This window comes from Lactuca serriola, chromosome 1 (assembly GCF_051521515.1).
Source record: "Lactuca serriola cultivar US96UC23 chromosome 1, Lser_US96UC23_V15, whole genome shotgun sequence".
Classification (NCBI taxonomy): Eukaryota; Viridiplantae; Streptophyta; class Magnoliopsida; order Asterales; family Asteraceae; genus Lactuca; species Lactuca serriola.
This window is the reverse complement of record NC_136408.1, coordinates 163,772,095-163,784,849: the sequence shown is the minus strand read 5'-3', so window position 1 is coordinate 163,784,849 and position 12,755 is coordinate 163,772,095. Positions and strand designations below refer to the sequence as shown.

The following is a 12,755-nucleotide window of genomic DNA, read 5'->3' as shown; positions in this document are numbered from 1 at the left end:
TACATCATCATCATATTCGTTATTTGAAGAGACCTTCATGATTTATATATCTTCTCAAATGCGACTTATTTCATATTTTTCATTTAACTTGTGTACTCCGGCTAAAATTTTTATCTTACAAGATCAAAGAAATAGAAACTTTGAAATAATATGAAGTTTGTTCTCATGTTCTTTATTTATGGGTTTATGATTGCTTCTAGGAGATGTTCTACTCCCTTAAGATTTCATGTCTCTCTCGTTCTTCAAGATTCATTTTTATTGTTTGTCTTTCTACTTTCTCATTCATGATTTTCTTTAGTTATCCTTACTCCCCCTCATTCCAAAGACCATTCTTTAAAAAACAAGGAAAATTGGTCGGAATAGATACCCTCATTTATCTCTAAGATATAAAAGTAACACGTGACTTGATTAACTATAATTTTTGTATTAATTTTAGTATGTATTTGATTTTAGTTTTAGTATTTCACTATTTTGATTTTGAGTATTGTTAAAGCCACATTGAAATTCATACGACGATATCGGTAGATGTAAAAAAATAACAAAATATTTCATTTGAAGTTTTAAACAAAACAAATTCAAAATCTATTTTTTTGATGTAATTTTTTAGTAGCTTAAAGTTAAAGGGGGTAAGTATGTAAGTAATTGAAAGAATCGTGGCAAAAGTTAGAATACTAGAAAACTACGAAAAGGGGAACGCCATTTAACCCAACGCCGCTAACCTCCTTCAAGAGCTTCAGAACCCTAAAACGCACCAAAACCCTTCGTCTCGCATCACTGAAAAATGACGCAGAAAGCAACCCTCTTCAAAGGCCAGCAGAAGAGAAAAACGATTCCTCCGAGTCGCCATGGAAAAGCTCCCAAAACTCGCAAAGGTCTAGATCCAAATATTCTCTTTGTGTTTCCCCTACATTTACAACTCAAAATTGTTTTCGTTTAATTTGACTTTCCGAATTTGCAGGAAAGCGAGTTGTGAAGCCTGCTACTGTCACAAAGGAGATGGACTCTGATCGTGTAAGTTTCTTATCCTTCTCTTCATTAGATTACATGTCGTTTGTATGTAGCGATTACTACTTCGTCCCCAAATTGGTTGATTTCCTATTTTGGATATCGGGTCATCTGATTTTGCAATTCAAAATTGATCAAGGAAAGTATAAGTCGTAACTACAAAATGCATTTTGTTAATTATGTGTTTAAACCAATCGAATTCCCCTTTTTTCAATGCTAACTTTACAGAAAATACCGAAACACATCGATTCTGGACCTCTTTTTATGTCAATGATTAAACAAATACCAGCTTACTTGATAGTTGATAGCTTAAATGCATGTTAAGAACATTATATGTTTAAGAATTCAAAAAGAAAGAAAGAAAATTCATTTGTAGTTGGAAGAATGCATGATGATTGATAAAAGTTAACAAACAAGATTGTTAATTTAAGCATTCTTGCATTCTTACTTTTGTTCATTCAAGATCTTGTTGTGCAAAAGACATAAATACCCTTATCATTCTCATCATAAAAATTGGCAATGACATAAATACCCTTATTAAAGTGTTATTTTGTTTTGTGAACAGGATTTGAGCAAGTTCATCAACTACTGCAATGAGGTGAAAGCAGCCACTGCTGCTAACAAAGAAGGTGGTCAATTGAGTATAGTCAAACATGACACCGAGGGTGCAAAAAAGAAGTAGTGTGTAACAAAATTTTGGATTATGATTAATGTATTAAGTGATCTTATTAAAATTGTAACAATTGTTTTTTTTTGTTTTTTGTTTTATAAAATTTACTAGTTTAAATCACTTATTTCACCCACCTCACATAGTTACATAAATGGTTAAAACATCCGACTTCATTGCATATACAAGTTGCAAATAGTGAGCCAAAAACAAATAATATCACGTGAGGAAGCCTTGGACTTGTTTATATTAGGAAGAGAAAACAACATTTACATGTAAAGATTTGATGTGAAATTGATGTTTAAAAGGACAAGTTGGGTAAGTGTCTTCTCAAACATTAACAACATTAAACTATAAACATCCATTAATTTGTTAAAGAAACCTATTGCAATAATGATGCAAATAAGAGATTGAACATTTACAAACCTAGTACTAGCTTAATAACATTTATGGTGCAAATCAGAGATAGAACATTTACAAACCTATTACTAGCTTAATAACATTTATGGTGAAAATCAGAGATTGAACATTTACAAATAATTGCTATTAATTGATTTGACCATTAAGCCAAATTAAAACCAGACAATTCTTTGTCTATGTCATTCAATTCTTTATTCTTCCATCGTTTTCATTCTCTCTAAATTAGACAAATTAAGCTCATTCTTAAACACTGAGATCTTCACTTCATTATGTACACGTTAATAATTGGATTTCTTTGTTGTCTTTATCAATAAATACATATTGTATGTAGTTCTAATATATAGCCGGTGAAACATGAGCACAAGAACTAGGGGCCATAAACAAACTTCAAAACAAAATCGTATAAACAAGTTCAATTTAGTTCGAAGTATTACATATCAAAAATCTAAACAAGAAAATTAATATAAAATGTGATTACATCGTTTATGGAACTTGTCGATTTTTACATCTTTGAAAACTTGCCTATGTCTCTAAATTGATTTTTCGGCAAGTTCTCTTTCGAAGGACTAAACGAATAAGTCATTCAGAAAATCATCTTCCATTTTATTTGGTAACCTTGTTTTAATGATGTTCACGGCTGAAATAACCTCTCCATTGTAGTACTAGAAACTAAGAGTGTAAGCATGAAACAAACTTCTCAATAAATAAGATCAAATTTGGTTTCTCTTCTAGTCTTTATCAACCATTTATACAATTAGAAAATAGGTGCCAAGACTTCAATCTCATAATATTGAAGTTACATCGTAGGAAGTTAGCCTAATACTAACTTCTCCCTTGATATTTCCTTTGAATGGTATTCACTCACAAACATGTACAATGATTCCATACAACTTGTTAAGTATTCAAATTCTTGTCCCACAATTGTGAATAATAACTAACTATTATGGGTTAACCAATTATTGTTCTTGTCTTTACGACACTCATAAGTAATATCATCCCATTCTTTCTTGAGATTCATACATTCTACTAGAATTGGAATTTCAATACACGACACATGCTTTTCGTGTATTAGTTTGGAAAATTTGTGTTTCGTGTTGACATGAATTTCAGATTTGTGTTTCGTTTTTTACACGTGTTTGACAAGAATTTATCCATGTAAACATGAAGAAAAAAATACATGTGACACACAATCCATATAAACACATATAAAATGAAAATTTCAAGTTTCCTATTTATCAATTTAACCTTTTAACCAAATTGCTCATAAACCAATATACCCAAGTCTCCACATATTTTTATCGTATTGATCATTCACCCAATCACACTAATAAAACTTAAATGGTTAGAGGTTGCTTTTCAGAACAACTTATTGACTTTTTGAAAAGCCAATAAAAAAAGTGTTTAACAAACTCAATAACATTTTTTAAAATAACTTTTCCATTATTAGCTTCAAAAAACAGATTTTTAAAAATATGTAAAACCTGGTTTTTTGAAATTGTTTTTGACTTTTTAACCAAAATAGCTTCAAAAAGAAGATTTTAAGTCGACAACTTTTTAACTAATTGACATTTTCACCATGAAAACTAATCCAAATACTTTTTAAAAAACTTATTTTACAATCACTATAATTCAATCACACTTATCTCTAAAAGCATTTTTAGAGCTCAAAAAACAATCTCAAACATCCCCATAGTTTCTTCTCTTTCACTGTTTCACGACGTAAACACAATAGTCGATTCTTACTTCTTCTATTATTCATCAATCGGTGCTTCTGTATTCTCATCGCATAGACGCAACAATTGGACCGCTCAATCGTATTTATGTACTTCATTGCATAAACACATAATCATACATTTTCCAAAATAGATACACAATTGGATCTCTTCTAGCTTCATTTCAGAATTTCTTCCATGCATCCACAATAGATTCTTTAGATTACATGGCATCAAACACTTTAGTATGATTAATAAGCCCCTTTTTCCCTTTTCACTATATGAATAGAGTTTTATTTTTCACTATATGAGTCTGTATATATTAATGTCACTGTTTTCTTGTTTTCTAATTGTGTTATATCAATATTATTTATTGTGTTTTCTATTGAAAAGTTCCTAGTATTTATGTTAGAATTCTGCTTTTTGAAAGACCCCAATGGTTATGTATGAGTTTTGCATAAAAATAATTATCCCATTATCTTTAAGAGATGTATAACCACTGTTATCCACTGTTGGCATTATTGTGTTTGGTTATCCACTGTTAGCATTCACACAAACTAATTACATATCATGTTTGTGTTTGATACGAATTCATATTTTACATTTCATTTTGTGATTTTGTTTACAAATTCGTATCATGTAAATTTGTGTACGACTAGTATGCACAACACGAGAACACATATTGCCAAATCTACATTCTACATTGTTTATTAAAGTTATTTAGATTACAGTTCTCATTTAAATCATAATTACCCTAACTTCACTATCACATTCAAACATCAATTCCTTGAAAGAATTGATGTATTATTTATGTCATTGGATTCGTTGTGTATAAGTTGCATGTGTAATGCTATGATATAATTGTAGGCTTAAGCAAACTAGTGGAGTCTTGCTTGTTTGTTTATATGTTTTGTATGGGATGATATCGAGATTGGTGTTATGCCGTGGGCCTACATGCTGAAGGAAAGGGGGGGGGGGGGGGGTTAAGATTCACGAAAGTGGTAGTGAGCAAAAGTGGTCATGATCGTTTGTCATGAAAGTGGTCGTGACTAGATCACTAAGCTTTGTGTTTAATCGTTTTGTGTCATTTTCTTTGGAGATTTTTTCATAGCCCAAATGAAAGTTTTGGAGAGAATTAGTTATGATGTGCGAATACCAAAAGTAAAAATGATTAAACTCGACCCTTTATGGATTTTCGCATCCTATCATGAAGTTTTCGCAACCCATATAAGGACTTGTATATGAGACATTGTTTTTTGCCAAAAAAAATAAAAATAAAAATGCTAGTATTTTATTAAAAAAACGATTTTCACATATGAAATATTTTATGATACTATCTCCAAAAATCGTAACTATTTTGGTCCAACTTTTTATTGCATCTTAAAAAATAACACCTAAGATTTGTTTTTGCTTTGAATTTTATCAATATTTTTTTTTATGATTATTGACTTGCATTTTGGTAATTCAAAAAGAAGTTTTTCTAAGAATGACATCACATCTTTATTTGTCTACCTAATATAGGAGTTTTCTTGAAAAGCAAAACTTTAACGGATAAGATGACATGTAATACTGAAAAGGATATTTTGCGGTGCAAAAAGCCAAAAACAGCACATCTGTAATACTTTTGGTTTTGAAATAAAAGTGAAGATGCAAATAACTCATATGACCGCTAACAAACTATTAGAGAATTTATTTATTTAAAATACTTATGATTTTTTTTTTTAAAAAAATTATGGTCTTTTTCACTTGAATTCAATACATATCGATTGAAGGTAAACGGGCATCAACCTGCGCCGCTAGCCATTTTTGGATGACAAAACCTATTCTTTTGAAAATAACATTTGTGGATCTAGGAGATATGACATTAGAATGCATGACCCGTTGGACTCTGTTAAGGAGCTCCACCGCCTCTGGTGCGAGAAAACCAAATGTATCGAATGCAAAAGGAACAAACACATGTTGATTTTCTTTACATGCATTGTCGTGCTTTACCACTTTGCACGCAACGACTTTCAAAGCGGCATGCCCAGCTGCGAAACCTCCGCTCCCCAAACCAATGAGAGGAGATACTCCAGTAAGATCCACGCACACATGCTTCCCTCCTATCCATCCAAAGACCAAAATGTCAGCCGGTCTAAGTGTGGACTTGCCATCCTGCGGGTCCGTCAAAAAGTTCACTGGCGCTTCTTTCTTCACAGATATACCAGCACGCCAACAAGCATCAAAGAGAACATCCCGAACCACATCATGTCTATACTTGAAACCAGAGAGCTCTCTACAATGAACCGTGTGTTCCCCAAAGGTATCCAAACATGCCTTGCGACAAACTGGGCATATCTCGTCAATTGGGAATATGAGAATCATGAGGCGGTAACGAAGGATAGTTCGGTACTCCACATGAGACATATGCTGGCCAAGACCATCAATAGGGATAGTTAGCAGAAAATCTTGAGCATGAGGCGCCCGCAGACACTCAAAGACTGCTTTCTGTCTGACAGTCATCTCGAAGTTGACTTCCATATCTTGGACGATTTTGCTAAAAAGGGCACACGCCAAAACTTTTTGGGATTTAGGGGGGGGCGGTGTCCTTATTAGTGAAACCGCTACAGTCAAATCCCGGAATTGTATCACGGAGACGAGTCATAGCACATAGATAATCCGAGTCCATACCACATATGCCACTGTCACGTAAGATGTGGTCTTGTAATGCCCAAGATTGGGCCCTCGAGGCTACAAATGTGTAGGAGGAAACCTCGTAGGCCGAGTACAAACCCGAACCACCAAAACGAATAGGTAAGGAAGCCAAGCGCCACTGAATGTCTCCAAAGAAGGGGCCTCCACATACTACCATATCCTCGATAGACCTGCGCAATCCCTTGTCAAAGAATAACGCTGCCTCTTCTATGTGTACCGGCTGACATGTTCTTAAACCAAAGAAAAGTTTTGCAATGCCCATACATGATCGAAGCAAAAGGAGCTCACTCTGTGGGTCACATAGTTGTGGAAGAAGGCCCATCAAATCAACAACATTGACCGCTTTTTTCATGGCCAGCCCGCTAATAAACTCCGCGTCTCTGCTAACAGCCCCCCCAAGGAGTTTCACCCCCAAAGAAGGTCTCCCTATCTTCGTAGGGAATAAATCAGCCTTAAGCTTCCTACCATCACATGAGGGCCAAAAAATCTCCGTTTTCTTGATGTTCAACTCGAGACCCAAACCTGGACCATGCAACCGAAAACATAAAAAATAAAATACTTATGGATTAAACATAAATATAACAGATTGTTCCTTTTCAATCAACTCCTAATAATTTCACATGAGAAGAGATTTTCCAAAACGTAACGACTTTCGCTTATATCTCGAATTATTAGAGGATTAGAGTAATTTACAGAATTAGTCCTTTCATTATTTAAATACCTACATTTACACCTCTACAATTACTTTTCTTTTACTGTATGTCCTTAACTCATAATTTCTTAACAAAAAGGTAATTCTTCAGTTAATATTAACATAATTCTATTAAACAACTCATATCTACAATACATTACCAAATACCACTGTTGTAAAAATCCCGACTAGGTCCCGATTAATCCCTAGGCGCTACTCGACCGATCAGAGGGCGCCTACCGATTAATCCCTACATACATAATGAGTGAAACAGTATACAACGATACAATTTTAAAATTTTGAAGAAATTTTATCTCAATGAAAACTATTTGAGTTATGACTGGTGTTGTATTAATCATATTAACCTATTTTGTTATGAAATTAGTGGTATTTATGAACTGTGATATGATATTAGTCATATTTAATTTTTGAAAATTAAGCAAATTAACAATTAATGGTCCCCGATTAATCTCCTCCTAGCCGATTAATCGCTTAACCCCAGCCCACCGACTAGCTAACGTCGAACGTTTTTACAACCTTGCCAAATACAAGGGGTAAATTGTCCAAAAAAATCGCTTCAAGTTCATCCTTATCATTTATTTTGATTGTTTCTTATCATATAAAAAAGATGATTACAAGAGAAAAAAAATACTCGAGCTAGACTTACATTAACTTTCTAATGATTTTCTTGTTAAAGTTTATGGAAACAGAACCATAACCATTTTGTTAAAAACTTTCGGATTTTGGGTATGATATAAAAGAAAATAATAGTTAGACTCAAATTATAAATTACTATATAGTATAGGGACAAATTTGTAATATTTCCTTCTTTCTCTTTTAGATGTGATGTAAAGCTTCTGTGAAAGTAACAGTGCCAAACCAATATCATAGCAGCCACTAGCCCACTACATAACCACAAACACATACAAACAAACTCTATATCTCCACCTCCTCCGCCACCACCACCGCCACCACCAACCGCCGGCGGTGCAGATGGGTGCTGTAGAACCTGTAAATTACATCTCACCCACTTCCTCGATTTCATTTTCTGCTTCTGAATCATTCTCTCACATCATCTCCCCTGTGTGTGCTCAATATTTTGCAGGTTTTAGAGAGAGAAAACAAAGATGCTGCCGATCAACAAACGGAAAAAGTTGAAATCAGAAAAACCGACAAAGATTTGGAGAAAGGTGAAGTGGGTTTTGAAGAACACCAACATCCACCAAGAGATGTGCACATGTCAAGAATGCAAAGATTAAGTGCAACAAATCCATTAAGACTTGTTATCGATAATGCCACCAGAGTACCACCTACCCGCGGCCCCACCGCCGCTCACCACCATCCACCACCACCTCCACAGCCACAGCCACAACCACCACCTACCCAACCCCACCACCATCCCTCTCCTCCACCGCCCACCGCTAACCCTCGTTCCATCCCCGTCCCCATCGCAACTCCGCAACACAGCACACCTACTCCTCAAGTAAGTCAAAATTCGATCTTTTTCTTCATTCTTCAATTAATTTTCAGTTTCAGGTTCTGGGTTTTCTTTATTAGTTGAATTAAATTAATGGGTTGTTCTCTAACTTCAATTATTCTTCGTTGATTGTTGACTATCAGCCATCTTTGACTACTCTGAATTCGAGAAAATACACCAACAAAATATCTCTGTTCTTGTTCGCATTACATTTCTTGGTTGCAATTTGTCTCGTATTCTTCTTGGTTTACAAAGGGATTCAAGGTTTATTACAAGGAGGAAGCGCAGGAAGAAAAGAACGAAGAGTAATTCATTACTTTCTTCCACAAGTAGAAGCAGCTTCTCTTTTAAGCATCACATTAGCATTCGCATGGCAGAAAGCAGTAAGAGTTTGGCCTAATTTCATGGTGCATTTCATCCTCTGGAGTTCTTTCCTCATGACATTATCCGCCGGAATCCTCCTCATCTGCTTCCAACGGCCGAGCACCGACGGCGTCGGTGTCGTGTTCATCTTTTTCGCAATCGGAAACGGGTTGTACTCGTGTTGGGTAACTCAAAGAACAAAGTTTTGTAGTAAAGTTTTTCTTAAATCATTGGAACCCGTTTCGAAATTTCCAGATTTAAATCGACCCACTTATTGGATGCTTGGGATTGGGTTTATCTGGATGTCGATTTGGATTTTAGCGGTGATTGGGGCGTTGAATTTTTACTTTCCGCCATTGGTGATTATTTTGTTGGTGTTGAGTTTGCTTTGGACTGCGGAAGTGATGAGGAATGTTGCGAATTTGACAATTAGTAGAGTGATTGCTTTGTATTATTTAAGGGGAATGCAATCGAATACACAGTTTTGTTTTCAAAGAGCGATGTCCAAGAATCTTGGAAGTGCGTGTTTAGGGTCTTTATTTGTTCCCACCATTGAAGCTCTGAGGATTGTTGCTCGAGGTTTGAATTTGCTTGAGGGAGAAGATGAGTTCATGTTCTCTTGTGCACATTGTTGTCTCAGAGTTATGGAAGCAATTTTCAGATATGGCAATGGTTGGGCTTATGTTCAGGTAAATAAGTTTTTTTTTTAATTTTCAATCTTTTATTTTATTCTTTAATTTGATTGTGAAATCTTTATGGGTTTTCTTGAAGTGATTATGGTTGTTAAAGCTTTTCTTTATATTATAACATAGTATTTGTATAAAACAAATCTACCCAAATTGAAATAGAAAGCAATTTGTATTCTATAATTGTATAGTTTTTTTTTTTCTAATACAATATCCTACCAAAACAACAAAGTGAGACTATAATTCTAGATTTTTTATAAATTTTTTTGATTGTATAATAATATGTTATAATACACAAGAAAATAAAACTATGGTACTTACTATTTTTTTATTATTTTTGCATTTAGGATTATTATTACTATTTTAAGACCATTTTCTTTGTAAATAAATGACTTTAGTCATCCTTCATTACTTGTATTCAACGCCTTAAAAGTTGTACTTTTTCTTTTCTAGAAACACTGCAAACTCCATCAACATCTTTATTTTAAATCATGCATCATAAAATATTGATGACATTTTTGTTCAGAAAGAATTATTCACAAAAATGAATGAATGGAGTCATGACTCAAGAATATGTCACCACTTGTTGTTGAGGTGTCCTTTTACTACATAATTCTTATGCTATGCCCACAGGTGACTTGTCACTTTCACACCAACTAAATTAAAAAAATTCAATAATTCTCCTAAAAAAACTCTTTCCTCTTATCCCCTATGCATATAACCTTATACAAATTTACAATTATTATAATTTCATTATAGATAGCGGCATATGGAAAAGGGTTTGTGAAAGCATCCCAAGACACTTGGGAACTTTTCGAGAAACGTGAAATGGAAACAATTGTTGATTCCGACATCACCACCGCGATTTGCTTCCTCACCGGAGTTTGTAGCGGTTCAATCTGTGTCATCGTGGTGGCGGCTTGGACCGCCTCCGTGCACGCGCCCTTCACCGCCACCATCTCCCTCCTTGCCTTCATCGTCGGTTATTTGATGGTCAGTATAATGTTGTAATAAGAAGAAATTAAAATATATAATATTGTGATAAACAAATCGATAAAAATATATTATTATTTCTTACATCTAACTTTTTGAATTATTGACTTTGCAGACGAGGATCGCAATGGCATTGCCTCACGCGTGTGTGAGTTGTTACTATGTATGTTACGCTGAGAATCCTGATAACAGACTGTTTGACAAAACGATACCTGATCGTCTAGCCTTAATTAGGGCTAACCGAGACGTGGTGGTCCTAACGCCTCGAGTTCCCGCACGGTTTAGAAGATAAAATATGCTTTTGATCTATTTAGTCAAATAATTGTACATGATGTATTTAATTTTTCTTTAAGAAAAACACAATCAATAAAGGTTGAAATTTTTTCTAGATTGTTTTGAGTGGAGGACCAATGAGGCCGACAATAGGAATGAGTGTACTTTTTTAGTTGACTAATTTTTTTTTTTTTTGTAGATTCTCGGAAATACAAGGGGTTGTTTGTACATATGGGAGAACTTTAGGGAGTTAGTTGTATGTTAAGGAAGATTAAGGGGGTTATCTTAAAATATGTTAGAAATTAATATTTTATTTATAACGAAATGGAATTAAACTGTTACAAGTAATAGAAAATAGGGACGCAACAGTTACAACATGTTTTTGACACGTCGTATACGTGTAATGCGTTATGGTTGGTACTATAAAATATTACAATATGTAATAAAAAAATTATTTGTATGGAAATATTTATAAAAAATGCTCAAATGAAGTGGGTTTAATCCACTTGGGGCTTTATTTTTGTTGGATTGGTGAGTCAACCATGCATGATATGAAAATATTAATTTTTATTAGAAAATGCATTCTATTTATTTAAATTAAAGATCTGTTTGAGAGATTATATGAAAACCTAAAATAAAAAATAATATTTGGTAAAAGATACGTGATAAAATAATATTTGGTAAAAGATATGTGATAAATGTAAATTAATATGAAAATGATGATTTAATATCATACAAGAAAGAGCAAGTCAAACGGTTCACGTTGTTTGGTAGAATTGTAAGTTCGGTCTAATTTTTAAAAATTGAAAAAAAGAGTAATTATCTATTCATTTTATTATATTTAGACAATTTATTTATAACCAATAAAGTTGTTAATTGACGACATGACAAATTAAAACGAAATGATTTAGTAAGATAATTGCCTATTTGTTTTGTTCACATTTATATATATATATATAAAAAAAAATTATACACGATTGATCATCAAACTCAGTTTTGATGATTAAGTAACTATGCAATATATTTGTAAAATTTGATGTAACTTTTAAATTTATTTTTACTATATTCTTTATATATTTTTAGTTTGTTAAGAATAAATTCGATTTTGTTAAATCTTTCCTATAAAAGAGATAGCTACGAATTTTCTATGGAGCAAATAGTTACAAATTTTTTTACGGTAAAATAGTTATTAAATTTGCTACATAATTATATCTATGAAAGTTGCGATGGAAAAATGACTACAAAAATATAGTAACGAATTTTGGTATGGAAAAATGCCATCAAAAATTGCTACGGAAAATGCTATGAAATTATGACTATAGAATTTGCTATGAAAATATGGCAAATGAATAGGATTTAAAATCTTCTAATGATTAAAAGCATTTTTAAATAAAAGCGAAGTTTGAAAACTATAAAAAACCTCAAACAAAAAAAAAATATTGTTTAAAAGTAATATGATGGATAATCATAATCGATATCATGAAACAAATCGATTCAATAAGTCTCTAAGACATTTCGAGTATAATTAGGCTATACAAAATTAATTGCAATAGTAACAAGTGACCTCTTTGGGGTCACTAACAGCTGGAATGTTTGAACTGGGCCTCGCTTCTGGGCCATTGCTAGATGACCCAACTTGGGCCTTTCCTTTCCAGGTAGCTTTTGGAGCAGACTTCTTTTTCTTCCCTCTACTTTGCCCAATAGCAAGAACGGGAACATTAGTGGAAGGGGCTGGATTCTTTCCTTTCATTCCCGACTCAACAGTTTGTAGCAA

General features: G+C 33.4%; 2 protein-coding genes across 2 annotated transcripts; both read left to right on the top strand.

The window, feature by feature from the left end:
- Positions 1–708: 708 nt before the first annotated feature.
- LOC145100908 (2,3-bisphosphoglycerate-dependent phosphoglycerate mutase) lies at positions 709–1,795 on the top strand. The gene is made up of 3 exons (XM_079038047.1): positions 709–872; positions 959–1,011; positions 1,571–1,795. The coding sequence occupies exons 1-3, from the start codon at positions 782–784 to the stop codon at positions 1,685–1,687; spliced, it is 261 nt and encodes an 86-aa protein (XP_078894173.1). The 5' UTR covers positions 709–781; the 3' UTR covers positions 1,688–1,795.
- Positions 1,796–8,046: 6,251 nt separating this feature from the next.
- LOC145100899 (Plasma-membrane choline transporter family protein) lies at positions 8,047–11,096 on the top strand. Its single transcript, XM_079038035.1, has 5 exons — positions 8,047–8,200; positions 8,295–8,672; positions 8,810–9,718; positions 10,475–10,708; positions 10,824–11,096. The coding sequence occupies exons 1-5, from the start codon at positions 8,183–8,185 to the stop codon at positions 10,998–11,000; spliced, it is 1,716 nt and encodes a 571-aa protein (XP_078894161.1). The 5' UTR covers positions 8,047–8,182; the 3' UTR covers positions 11,001–11,096.
- The last annotated feature ends 1,659 nt before the right edge of the window (positions 11,097–12,755 follow it).

What these genes read in the sequence shown, in the direction of transcription:
- LOC145100908 (XM_079038047.1), top strand. Translation starts at nt 782, where the DNA reads ATGACGCAGAAAGCAACCCTCTTCAAAGGCCAGCAGAAGAGAAAAACG. An exon ending in AGCTCCCAAAACTCGCAAAG is followed by an intron (nt 873 to 958) that starts GTCTAGATCCAA and finishes CCGAATTTGCAG; the next exon opens with GAAAGCGAGTTGTGAAGCCT. An exon ending in AGGAGATGGACTCTGATCGT is followed by an intron (nt 1,012 to 1,570) that starts GTAAGTTTCTTA and finishes TTTTGTGAACAG; the next exon opens with GATTTGAGCAAGTTCATCAA.
- LOC145100899 (XM_079038035.1), top strand. An exon ending in ACAGCACACCTACTCCTCAA is followed by an intron (nt 8,673 to 8,809) that starts GTAAGTCAAAAT and finishes GTTGACTATCAG; the next exon opens with CCATCTTTGACTACTCTGAA. An exon ending in ATGGTTGGGCTTATGTTCAG is followed by an intron (nt 9,719 to 10,474) that starts GTAAATAAGTTT and finishes ATTTCATTATAG; the next exon opens with ATAGCGGCATATGGAAAAGG.